Below are 13750 nucleotides of genomic sequence, written 5' to 3'. Positions count from 1 at the left end.
CAACAGTGGGAGGCCCACGTACCACAAAAAAAAAAAAAAAAAAAAAATCCCGTATGCAGGAACGAAGATCCCGCGTGCCTCAACTAAGACCTGATGCAGCCAAATAAATAAATAAATATTTTAAAAATAAAGTGAAGTAAAAACAATTGAATTCAGCACAAATGAAAATCACCCCAAGATGTATCCTCTTACAGATTGACCTGCCTGCTTATTTCCTGTTGTTAATATAAACAGATTATTATCACAGATTTAATACCTTTCAATAAGTATTTTTTTAAGTTTTAAAAAATAAGCTCATCTCTGGAAACCACTCGTCCACAACAAATGGTACAGAGGTTTGTATTGTCTAGAATTTTACAACTGGTATCCCTTGAAAGAACAAGTTTCCCTTTAAGCTTTGATACCCCCCTCCCCTTCTTTCCCAGGAGTGCGCCTGGATAGGAAGGATCACCAAGGCTCAGAGGAGGCTCTTACTCAAAATCCCGTTATCTGTCAAACAGCAGTGGCAGTAACAATAGTGAATATGTACTGCACCTTCACTGTGCTTTGCACTATTAGGAGTACTTAATCTCATTTAAGCATCATAGCAACCCACCAGTAGATGTTACTATTATCATCACCACTTAGTAGAAGGATACAGAGGTATAGAGTTGTTAAGGTAACTTTCCTAAGGTCACTCAGCTTGTGGATAGCAGGTCTGACCATTGGGCGAAGGCACTCTATTTCCAGGGTCTTGCACTCGTTAAAATGCTGCACTCTTAAGTGCAGTGAGAGATAGGTCTTTCAGGCTGGCTCCCAAGCCCCTTCTCTGCCTCCCTTTCCCATCTGAAAGAAGGAAAGAATGAAGTGAGAAAACAATTGAACTGCCCAGCCACAGTATAGGTCCAGTCCAAATGTAATGATTCTCCTTTGGTGCTGTAGTAGCCAAGGATGAAGGATAAGATAACCTAGGTGAGATGCCAGCAGGCTCAGCGGTCACAGCCTTGTGTGATCAGTTTTCTTGACCAATACAGAAAAATGTACCTTTGAAGCAGCACCAATGCTTATTCAAGAAGTAAGTCACAATAGCCAGGACATGGAAGCAACCTAAGTGTCCATCAACAGATGAATTGATAAAGAAGATGTGGCACATATAGACAGTGGAATATTAGCCATAAAAAGAAACGAGATTGAGTTATTTGTGGTGAGGTGGATGGACCTAGAGTCTGTCATACAGAGTGAAGTAAGTCAGAAAGAGAAAAACAAATACTGTATGCTAACACATATATATGGACTCTAAAAGAAAAAAATTGTTCTGATGAACCTAGGGGCAGGACAGTAATAAAGACACAGATGTAGAGAATGGACTTGAGGACATGGAGAGGGGGAAGGGTAAGCTGGGATGAAGTGAGAGAGACATATATACACTACCAAATGTAAAGTAGATAGGTAGTTGGAAGCAGCTGTATAGCACAGGGAGATCAGCTTGGTGCTTTGTGACCACCTACAGGAGTGGGATAGGGAGGGTGGGAGGGAGATGCAAGAGGGAGGGGATATGGGGATATAGGTATGCATATAGCTGATTCACTTTGTTATACAGCAGAAACTAACACAACATTGTAAAGCAATTATACTCCAATAAAGATGTTAAAAAAAAAAAGTCACCACCACAGAAGTCTGGACCCCTGGGTTATTTGCAGTTCTTTTCAGATACTTTTCAGTTCTTTCAAACAGCACTTCGTGTTAAACAGTAAAAGAGGGGTTATGGCACCTAATGAGTTTGATGGTTACTTGCTTGAATTGGTTTCCTTGCCTCACCAAAGACTGCAGGGGGACTGGGTGGTACTGGGCAGTGTTGTGTGGCTGCCCTTACTTTGACCATTTCCACAGCAGGCCTGGCCAGCAACAAGGCCTGACTTAAGCTATGTCTAGCTCTGTCACCATGCTGAGTTGTCCCCCTTTAGCTTGATAATGGGCTTTCCCCACCAGAAATATGTACAGTTAGGCTCCTTCACTTCTGCGGGGGCCTCAGGAGAGGCAGAAAACTTCATTTGCATCAAGATGTGCTATTATGTGTCAATTATATCTCAATAAAACTAGAAAAAAAAAGATGTGCTGGGTGCAGGTCAGCTTGCAGCTTTTCTCTTTCTCATTAACCTCCATTTTATAGAAATCATGGAATATTTAAAACATACAGAAAATTACAGATATTGTAAAAATCTAAGAGATAATGCCATTTGATATATTGACTACTTCCTTTCATTGTTTTTGGACCAAAAATTACAGATAAACCAGTGTCTGAGGTGCTTTTCAACTCTTCAACTCTTTAAAAAGCAGTGATTTGAATTCCCTGGTGGTCCAGTGGTTAAGACTCTGCACTTCCACTGCAGGGGGGCACAAGTTCAATTCCTGGTGGGGGAAACTAAGATCCCACATGCCCCGTGGTGCAGCCAAAAAAAAAGCAATTAGTATAATACAATTTTTTTTTTTAATTTTTGGCTGTGTTGGGTCTTGCTGCACGCAGGCTTTCTCTAGTTGCAGCGAGCAGGGGCTACTCTTCGTTGCGGTGCGTGGGCTTCTCATTGTGGTGGCTTCTCTTGTTGGCTCTAGGCATGTGGACTTCAGTAGTTGCAGCATGCAGGCTCAGTAGTTGTGGCACGCGAGCTTAGTTGCTATGCAACATGTGGGATCTTCCCAGACCAGGGATCGAAGTGGTGTCTCCTGCATTGGCAGGCAGATTCTTGACCACTGCGCCACCAGGGAAGTCCTATAATACAATTTTTGAATGATGAAATATTTCAAAAATTGAGAAAAATTTTGAAGATAATATGTACGTACAGTGTGGAGTAATGAAGTCTTGAGAGCAGAAAAGTAACAAAATGTGTAGTCCATTTACATATTTTTTTAAAGACTCTTGCTTCCTGTAGTATAGTTTGTATGGGTAGGTGTGTGCTATCTTGATCCAGTTTTGAGGCCCTAGCTAGAAGCTGGTCAGTTCCTCTTCTTGAACAGCCCATTAAGTCCATACCACCGAACACCACCCTTATTGGGCTCTCACATTCTGGGGCCATCGTATGCTCACCCTAATTGCCCCAGGACTAAATATCAGACAACCAGGGACAGCCCCTGTGCCCCAGAACCTTCTGAAATTATTCAAATTAGCCAGTCCTACATCTGTTTGCTATCTTTCCTTCCAGCAAAACCACAGTAAAGATGCTTGCCCATAGTTCCCCCTTGCTCTGCTGTGAGACTGACCTGGTACTTCCCTTGAGCGGTCATGGGTGGCATACTGTGTCCTCCCCTGAGAGCTGTGAGTACAAAACACTGTAAAACTCTTTCCGTTTTTTTCTCTTGATCTGCATCTGACGGAGCCATGCCTCATCCGAGGTAATATGGTTAAAACAGCTCCTTCCCACTGTGCCTTCTAGTTCAAAACCATCATGGCTGTGTAGGTGGGAGGGAGTCTGTCACTAAATTCCACGCATCTGTCCTCCAGTGCCCCTGAATACTAGCACCTTCTGGGGAGCAGCCCCTCCTGCCTCTGGTTCTTCACAGCAGAGTTTGTGCTCCCCAAGGGCCAATGGGCAAGGAGGCCAGGGATGGCAAGTGGTTCTTTTTTTTTTTTAATAAATTTATTTATTTATTTTTGGCTGCATTGGGTCTTTTTTTTTTTTTTTTAACTATGCAATGTTTTTATTCAACTACAAGCAAATAGCAGAATTAACACAACATTCAGCAACTCCAGACCGGCTTTTCTTACACTGAAGAGTGATCAATTTAACAGGCACAGACTTCCAGATTTCTGATGACCTCTCACTCAGCCCTGCAGCTCATCTAGATGGCCAAGCTTTAACAGCAACTCTCTCCCTATTGCTTTTTTCAGTATTGCTCTTTAAAGGAGCCAGAGCAAGACACTGACACCCACTAACCAGCCTGAGATGTATCACATGGTGGGCTAGTGGACGTGCCGGCCCCTTGTTGTCTTCGTGAGAGACAGGGCTGTGAAAACACATGCCAGAAGATGCCGTCACAGACAATCCTGGGCTCGGGCTCACAAAGGCAGAGGCAATCAACCCTTTCTTTTTTTCTACCTCCCTTAAAGATTCTTTGATGCCCTGCTCTAATACTGCAGACCTGGTCTTTTTACCAGAATTTTTTTCTTCTTTAACGTCTGGGTTGTTATTCTTATATTAACATTTTGATGACCCCATCCTAGTACCAAAATATCCCCCACCAAAACGGAGTTCAAATTTGATCAAAATGTAAACCCCCTAGAATTACAGAGGACAGGCAGAAGGAAAAGTCACCCTAAACCTAAATCTGACCGCTCAGGGGTCAGGCAGGGGGAAGAGGAGAAATCTGCATGCATCACTAAACTGAAACACTGCTTGGGAACTCTGGGACCGTGTCCATCTCCTGGCTTTCCTCTACTTCCCAGAAAGCTGCTCGTACAGTTTGGGCACATAGTCATCCCATTCGGCCTGGTAACACGTGCCAGCCACCGGAGCCCCGAGCTCGTACTTTTTGCGGAAATTTGCCACCTTGAATTTGCCACGGTGGTCTCCAGATCTGTTGCTGAGAATGGGCTCATCACACTTCAGTGGCCTGTCCTGCTCGTAAACCAGCCAGGTGTAGCGGTGAAGGCCTGTGCCCTTGCGAGGCCCAGAGCCCACATAATCGGAGAGGACCGTGCCACTGCTGATGTCGTTGCCCTTCATGTTGACCACCAGGAAATGATGCCATTCCCTGTATTTGGGGTCCTTCCTGCTGGGAGCATCCGGGTCTGTCAAGACCAAGGTATACAGTTTACCTGGATCAAGGCCATCCCATGCAATGCTGGTGGACCGGTTCTTAACCTGGGTGGGTGTCAGCACTTTGCCCAGCTCGTCAACCTCCGCCCCGCCGTATTTGACCTGCCGCGGGTGCTGCGGCCTCTCGTCCACTTCCTGCAGGCTCAAAGGCCCGGACCACTTGCTGAGGTCCACCGGCATCGCGAAGCCGAGAGGATCGGACAGCAGGGAAAGCTGCAGGAGGACTCACGCAGGGTAGCAGCCCAGACTCCCAGCAGTCTGCAAGCGGTACAGAGGCAACTCTGGGTCTTATTTTTAAAATTCATAACAGAAAATATTTATTCAATATTAAGCACAATGGTATTTAGTACAAGTGAATGCTGGTACAAACTTTTTCTTTTTTAGTCTTGATATTTCAGATTATCTTTTTTTTTAACATCTTTATTGGAGTATAATTGCTTTACAATGGTGTGCTAGTTTCCACTGTATAACAAAGTGAATCAGCTATACGTATACATATATCTCCATATCTCCTCCCTCTTGCGTCTCCCCCCCCATCCCACCCCTCTAGGTGGTCACAAAGCACCGAGCTGATCTTGCGTTGGGTCTTCGTTGCTGCGTGTGGGCTTTCTCTAGTTGCGGCTAGTGGGGGCTACTCTTTGTGGCAGTACGCAGAACTCTCATTGCAGTGGCTTCTCTTTATTGCGGAGCATGGGCTCTAGGTGTGCGCGGGCTTCAGTAGTTGTGGCACCTGGGCTCAGTAGTTGTGGCTCATGGGCTCTAGAGCACAGGCTCAGCTGTTGTGGCGCACGGGCTTAGTTGCTCCGCGGCATGCGGGATCTTCCCAGACCAGGGCTCAAACCTGTGTCCCCTGCATTGACAGGTGGATTCTTAACCACTGCGCCACCAGGGAAGTCCATTGGCCAGTGATTCTTGAGCCTCACTCCATGTGGGAAAGATGTTAGGAAAGGACAGAAGTGTGGGCCCAGGCCATGTGGGTTGCAATCCTCCTTCTGAGAGCTCACTAAATGCTAACGATTTTCATTACCTATGTTTTTGTCGGAAGTTTGCTTTTCTATCACTTGGGATTTCTTAAGCAGCAATGTGTCCTAACATTTTCATTTTGACCACTTTATTTATGAAAAGATAAACCCCAAGTTTTATCGTGGAAAATGGAACAAATTTGAGATCTTTATCCTCATAATAGGAGTGCTCAATAATGTTGACTTTGAAAGTTTCTGACCTACAACAGATGAAAAAGGGGGATTGGGGTTTGTAAGTTAACAGTCAGTTGACTAAAGTGGTTTGATGTGTGGGTGGTAATGAGAGAGACAGAGGAAGAAAAGAGAGAGAGAGAGAGAAGGAAAGGATAGGACTTATTCCTCTTCTGTATAGTGAAAGAGAAACCAAAACTTTTCCTGCATCACAGACAGCCTCATATGAGGAATCATTAAAACTACCTAAACTCTTGCTCTTGTCAGGGTATCCCAAGAGGCAGGCCACATCGGGCGCTATAAAGAAACCAGGGGTGGGCTTCCCTGGTGGTGCAGTGGTTGAGAGTCCGCCTGCCGATGCAGGGGACACGAGTTCGTGCCCCGGTCCGGGAAGATCCCACATGCCGCGGAGCGGCTAGGCGCATGAGCCGTGGCCGCTGAGCCTGCGCGTCCAGAGCCTGTGTTCCGCAACGGGAGAGGCCACAGCAGTGAGAAGCCCGCGTACCACACACACACAGAAGAAACCAGGGGGACTTCCCTGGTGGTGCAGTGGTTAAGAATCCGTCTGCCAATGCAGGGGACACGGGTTCGAGCCCTGGTCCGGGAAGATCCCACATGCCGCGGAGCTACTAAGCCCGTGCGCCACAACAGCTGAGCCTGCACTCTAGAGCCCATGAGCCACAACCACCGAGCCCACGAGCCACAACTACTGAAGCCCGCGCACCTAGAGCCTGTACTCCGCGAGAAGGCACCGCAATGAGAAGACCGCGCACCACAACGAAGAGTAACCTCCACTCTCTACAACTAGAGGAAAGCTCCCATGCAGCAACCAAGACCCAACACAGCCAAAAATAAATAAATAAAATAATTTAATTAAAAAACAAAACTATGGTCCCTCCTCATGCACATTCTTAACTAAATGGATCAACTTAACCACAGATAATTTAGCACTCCAATGGCCATTAAGAGAAACTTCTGACCTCCCCAAACTTGTTTTTCTCAGAATGAAATTAGAAGACTGTGGCTCTAAAATTAAACCGATTGAATGGGATGCATATTTTCATTGGTACCTGGAGGCTTCAAATGTATCCAAGATTCTAAAATTGCCACTTTACAAAATACCATTTCTAAATTAACCAAGGTGAAAAAACAATTGAAAGAGGACCATAAAAATCCTCTGAGGCCTCTTTTCCCCCTTCCCCCATCCTCTTTGTCTCTGGAGCCAGCTTCCTCTTTCCCTTCTGTACTGTCCCCGACTCCTCTATACACTCCACTTCCTTATTCTAATCCCCTTACTGAACTTTCCTTTTTCTCTGAACCTTTCCATGTCTCCTCCTCTCCTGAACCTATTAAAATCTGCACCTCTTAAATCAAACCCTCTGAGGATCGAAATGCTAAGCCTTGACTAACACAACATTGTAAAGCAACAATACTCCAATAAAAATGAATTTAAAAAATGCTTTAATTAAAAAAATGCTAAGTCTCTAATTTCTTATGTTCACTGTACTAAAGCTGAACTATGAGCCATGGTCAAAGATTTTCCCGAAGTAACTGAGGATCCCCAGAGATTTGCTGAGGAATTTAATACAGTCATTCAAACGTATCAACTGGGCTTCTCTGAGTTATATCAACTAATTCATATCCTTGTCAGTAAAGGCCAGGCCCACACTGAATGAAAACTGCCAATTGAGATGATCCTGAGAAATCTTTAGAATTACAACCTGGGGACAAAGAAACCCCTGTCGCCTTATTATCAGGCTCATGGAATCACCGAGTGACACCATTTGGCAATTCTTAGGACTTGCCCAAAACCAGTTGATCAGAATAAGATTCAAGCTTGTATCCACAAGCCCAATGAGCTCATGCATGATTATTATACAGCCAGCTCCAAATCGTCTTTAAAGAAAATTCTGGTCTTCCTTTGGGTGCTGAATCTACTTGAGTTGCCTTTAAATCTATGTTGATTAACAGGCTGAACTGAGATCTTTCTCTTCTAGTTAAAAGGACCAGGATATAATGGGAAATTATGTCCACTATAGATTTAGTTAGTTTAGAAACCCAACTCACCCAAACCCTAGATGATTCAACTTAAAGGAAGACTACTAAAATCCTTAATCTTCAATTCCAGAATTGGAGGTCTCTAAACAAAAACAAAATCCTTCTGGTGTCCATGATAATTTCTAAAAGCTAGGACACTGGAAAAATTACTGCTACAAGTTTCAGTACTCCAAGCGCCTTCAATCCTCTAACCAGCCTTACCAATGTCCTCAACCCCAAGGACGCTGAGGAACTACAGGGGATTTCCCCACTTCTTTCTCTTAATTGACTTGAAGAAACTACTCTATAGATTGGGGGCAAATTTCTTTCTGTCCTTTTTGCACCAGAGCTACACTCTTGGTGCTCAGCCCCACTACCATTAAAAAGCCCCTGCCTCAGAGTACTAAAATGCTTCAAATAGTGGGGGTCTCTAATAAACCTCAATAGGTTTTTATCTCTAAAACTATCCCCTTTTGCTTAGGCCCTCTAAGAGGTACTCACTGTTTTTGCCTTTGTTCCTCCACCTCTATTTACTTATTGACCCAAGATATCTTAGAAAAATAACATGCTGGAATTTCTTTCTCCCAAAAGGGAGAAACAATTCTAGAATTTGAGAGGAGCAACCAAAATAGCCAATTAGGTGAATCAAATGGCCCTTCAGCTGCTTTTTCTTTTCTCCATCTCTGACCTGGAGCTAATTCCAAGAACACTAATAATTGGTCCCTATTCGGTCAGCTACCACTCGCCTTATGGGCAAAATCCTCAACTGATATTTGCAGTACCCACATGCACCTCCTATTAAGATCCAAATAGGTCCCTCAAAACTTCTCCACAGGATTAATCAATACCCCAAAATAAAGAGGCCCTTCAAGGCATTAAACCAATAACATAAGGCCCAGGGCCTCATTACCCCCTGCACCAGTCAGTGCAACACTCGCATTTTACCTGTGAAGAAACCAAATAGTTGTGGACGGAGGCTTGTCTAGGACCTGCGAGCCATAAACAGTGTTGTCATCCCTCAACACCCTGTTGCCCCAATCCCTATGCTTCACTAGCCTCCATCCCTACTGAGAGCAAAATTTTTGGTGTGATTTAATTTCTGTAGTGCTTTTTTAAAGTATCCCAGTAGATAAGTCAATATAGTATCTTTCTGTCTTTACTTGGGAAGGCCAGCAATATACCTTTACAGGAATGCCCCAGGGTTTCACTGAAAGCCCTTCTTATTTCTCACAAACTTCATTTATTTATTTATTTTTTGCCACACCAGGCAGCTTGCGGGATCTTAGCTCCCCCACCAGGGTTGGAACCCATACCCCCTGCAGTGGAAGCACAGAGTCCTAACCACTGGACCACCAGGGAAGTCCCCTCACAAAATTTAAAGGCTGGTCTGGGACTTCCCTGGTGGCACAGTGGTTAAGAATCCGCCTGCCAATGCAGGGGACATGGGTTCGAGCCCTGGTCCGGGAAGATCCCGCATGCTGTGGAGCAACTAAGCCCATGCGCCACCACTACTGAGCCTGTGCTCTAGAGCCCGCGAGCCACAACTGCTGAAGCCCCCACATCTAGAGCCCGTGTTCCACAGCAAGAGAAGCCACTGCAAGGAGAAGCCTGCCTACCGCAACGAAGAGTAGCCCCCACTCATCGCAACTAGAGAAAACCCACACACAGCAATGAAGACCCAACACAGCCAAACAAAAAAACAAACAAGAAAAAGATGATATCTAGATGCTTGATCTAGATGATATCAAGTTCTGTGGAGGCTCCACTTTAATAGAATGTGTGGATGACTTAGTTCTCTGCTCCTCATCTTAAGCCTCCTCACAAGAAGAAAACACCCGTTTGCTGAAACTCCTAGCCAAAAAAGGGCGTAAAGTCTCTAAGGAAAAAATTACAATTTGTTCAAATTCAAGTTTGATATTTAGGACATCTATTCTCAGAACAAGGACTGCATCTAGATCCAGACAGACTTCATGGAATCTTGAACTTCCCAAAGCCCCAAATCAAATGCAAACTGCAATGCTTTCTTGGATTGGCAGGCTGTTTTCTCAGCTGGATTCCCCCAAATTTCCCTTACAGCCCAACCTTTATATCCCTTGTTAAAAACTACTAAACCTGACTCTTATCACCTGGGAAGATTCAGGTGACAGGACTTTCCAAATCTTAAAGGAAAATTTAATACCTTCCCCTGTCCTTGGACACCCCAATTATCAACTTCTTCTCTTCCTTTTTGTGTATGAAGAAAGAAGGGAATGCCCTTGGGGTACTCACCCAAAAGTATGGGATCACCACTGACGCATAGGGTATTACAGCCAACAACTAGAACCTGGAACCTGGGGATACCTCCTAACCCCCACCTCAGAGCTGTACCTGCTACTGCCCTCTTTGTAAAGACTGAAGAAATAGTCATGGGATCCTCTTTAACTATCTTTGTGCCACATGCTGTTGAATCTCTTAACCCTCATCATAATCAACATTTTCCAGTAAGCCATCTCACTTCCTATGAAATTCTCCTGTTAACTGCCCCTTAAATCACTTTTCCTACTTTAATAACTTTAACCCTGCTACTCTTCTCCCCTCTTTTACAGATGACACACACACACCCTACTCCCACCCCGTGACTGCTTATAGGAAATGCCCTTAGATAATGTTGACCTCTCATGGTTTACTGATGGTTCTTATTTAAAAGATGAACATGGTAACTATCGTGCTGGATATGCAATGTCAACTCTTCTTTAAGTAACTGAAGTGGCACCTTTGCCTTTGACTACTTTGGCCCAATAAGCCAAACTATGTGCACTCACATGGGCCTGTATCTTAGTCAAGGGCAAAACTGCCAACATGTACACTGACAGTAGCTATGCCTTTGGCGTGGCTCACAATTTGGCAACGTTATAGAAACAGCATGGCTTCCTTACTTTCAGCAGAGATCAAATTAAAAACAGCCTTTATGTTCAGGAATTATTAGAAACCATATTATTACCTGCTGCTTTGTCTATTATTAAGGTTCTGAGGCATGCTACGCTTGACTCTTTAGAAGCTAAAGGAAATCACCTTGTTAATATTTCCGCAAAAAAAAAAGCTGCCCTTTTGGGACCTCCCTGGTGGTTCAGTGGTTAAGGCTCTGCGCTTCCAATGCAGGGGGCTCGGGTTCGATTCCTGGTCGGGGAACTAAGATCCTGAATGCTGCACAGCATGGCCAAAAAAAAAAAAAAAAAAATGCTGCCCTCAAAGGGTTATTGTCCAAAGGAATTTGGACCCTTCTGAATGTTGGATCTGTCATCAGAAAACCCAATCTGTCCATGACAGCCATGACCCTTTAGTCTTCATCTCCACTGTGACAGCTAACTATAGCCACACCCCTTTGGATATTTTTCATCAAGTCAGAACTTCTACAACCAGATTCCTGTACTTTGCTTTGACCTCTTCCATGTCATAGCTCTCAATGCAGCTAACCATACCTATTCCACCTGTACAGTTCTCAACACTAGGTTAGGTCTGCTTGCCGTGGCAAAACAACTCCCTTCTGTATGGCCTTTGAGAACAAAGTCCACAGAACATGATGGTTTCTCCCTAACTGTTCACCAAACACCACTGACCCACTGAAAGGGCTAATAGAATAATCCCAATTAATGGCACTATTAATAATCAAACCCTAGCAGTAGTCTTACATGCACCACCTGATCTTATCTTTGTAACAAATGGGCCTCCTGATGGGCTTATGAATGTTTAGACAGTTGGCAGATTGGAGGCCAATGCTAGTTACTAGTATTTTGAACTGTCCCCTTGGACATTCATAATAAATCTGAAGTCTCCCATTGGTCCTGTCATTCATCTTCTCCATTAAACCTTCATTGCCACCTTAAATGGGAATTCCCAGGAGGTATACATGACTCTAGATTTGCTTTCATTGGAAGGGCACTTATTCATGCCAGTGAACAAATGAATAGAAATCTCTCTGGAGGAACTTCCCTGGCAGTTCAGTGGTTAAGGGAACTAAGACCCCACATGCTGCACAGCGTAGCCAAAAAAAAAAAAAAAAAAAGGAAGAAAGAAAAAAAGAAGTCTCTCTGGAATTGGGAAAACTTGCTGATTCTCCCAATAAGGCAATAGCAGCCCAACAACAATTACTTGACTCATAGGCCAGAGTAGTTTTGGATAATTGCTTAAATCTTAATTACCCAGCATTTGTGTGATTGCAAACATCACCTACTGTGCATGGATAAATTCTTCTGGAGAAGTAGAAACCCCATAGGCATACCTTAGATATATTTTGGGTTTGGTTCTAGACCACCGTAAGAATACGAATATTGCAATAAAACAAGTTACATAAATTTTGATTTCCCAGTGCATATAAAAGTTATGTTTAGGGCTTCCCTGGTGGCACAGTGGTTGATAGTCTGCCTGCCGATTCGGGGGACACGGGTTCGTGCCCCGGTCTGGGAAGATCCCACATGCTGTGGAGTGGCTGGGCCCGTGAGCCATGGCCACTGAGCCTGCACGTCCGGAGCCCGTGCTCTGCAAAGGGAGAGGCCACAGCAGTGAGAGGCCCGTGTACCGCAAAAAAAAAAAAAGTTATGTTTACACTATACTGTAGTATGTTCGGTGTACAATGGCATTATGTCTAAAAAACAATGTACATACCTTAATTAAAAAACACTTTATTGTAAAAGAATGTTAACCGTCGTCTGAGCCTTCAGCGAGTCATAATCTTTTTGCTGGTGGAAGGTTTGAAATATTGTGAGAATTACCAAAATGTGACATAGAGACACAAAATGAGCACATGCTGTCAGAAAAATGGTGCCAATAGACTTGGTCAATGCAGAGTTTCCATAAACCTTCAAGTTGTAAAAAAAAACCCTCTATATCTACTAAGCACAATAAAGTGAAGTGTAGTAAAATGAGGTATGCCTGTACATAAAGTTAGGGAACAAGCATATTGGCTACAACAAATTTCACTGACAATCCATGGTCCTTTGATTTGCTTTTGGCTTAAAATCCCAATTTTTAGTGGTCTTTTATTGATATAGAAATATTCAGTAATTTACACAATATTTTAAAAATTATTTTTATCAGTTTCTAAGTTACTGTGTAAGATTTAACTTAATGTACCAGTTAATGGTCTATCAGAAGATTATATTCTTCTGCCTGGAAGTCTTCATTAAGAAAAAGGAGATTTTTGGGGGGGGGAACTTCCCTGGTGTGCAGTGGTTAAGACTCTGCACTCCCAATGCAGGGGATCCAGGTTCGATCCCCGGTCAGGGAACTAGATCTCACATGCATGCTGTAACTAAGAGCTTGCATGCCACAATTCTAAGGAGCCCATATGCCGCAACTAAGGAGGCTGCCTGCTGCAACTAAGACCCAGCGCAACCAAAATAAATATTTTTAAAAAAGGAAAAGGACTTCCCTGGTGGTGCAGTGGTTAAGAATCTGCCTGCCAGTGTAAGGGACATGGGTTCGAGCCCTGGTCTGGGAAGATCCCACATGCCACGGAGCAACTAAGTCCGTGTGCCACAACTACTGAGCTCTGCGCTCTACAGCCCGTAAGCCACAACTACTGAGCCCACGTGCCACAACTACTGAAGCCTGTGCGCCTAGAGCCTGTGCTCTGCAACAAGAGAAGCTACCACAATGAGAAGCCCGCGCACCGCAACGAAGAGTAGCCCCTGCTCACTGCAACTAGAGAAAGCCTGTGTGCAGCAACAAAGACCCAACACAGCCAAAATTAAA

The 13750-nt window shown here is 44.2% G+C and overlaps 1 protein-coding gene across 1 annotated transcript; it reads right to left on the bottom strand.

Annotated features, from left to right (window-relative positions):
- Positions 1–4255: 4255 nt before the first annotated feature.
- Positions 4256–5050, bottom strand: LOC307175114 (phosphatidylethanolamine-binding protein 1-like). The gene has a single exon (XM_079899990.1). It carries the CDS (start codon positions 4968–4970, stop codon positions 4407–4409), a length of 564 nt encoding a protein of 187 aa, XP_079756116.1. The 5' UTR covers positions 4971–5050; the 3' UTR covers positions 4256–4406.
- Between the last annotated feature and the right edge of the window lie 8700 nt (positions 5051–13750).

Source organism: Stenella coeruleoalba (assembly GCF_951394435.1).
Source record: "Stenella coeruleoalba genome assembly, chromosome: 16".
Taxonomy (NCBI): Eukaryota; Metazoa; Chordata; class Mammalia; order Artiodactyla; family Delphinidae; genus Stenella; species Stenella coeruleoalba.
The sequence above is the reverse complement of the archived record's forward strand: the minus strand, read 5'-3'. Positions and strand labels throughout refer to the sequence as shown.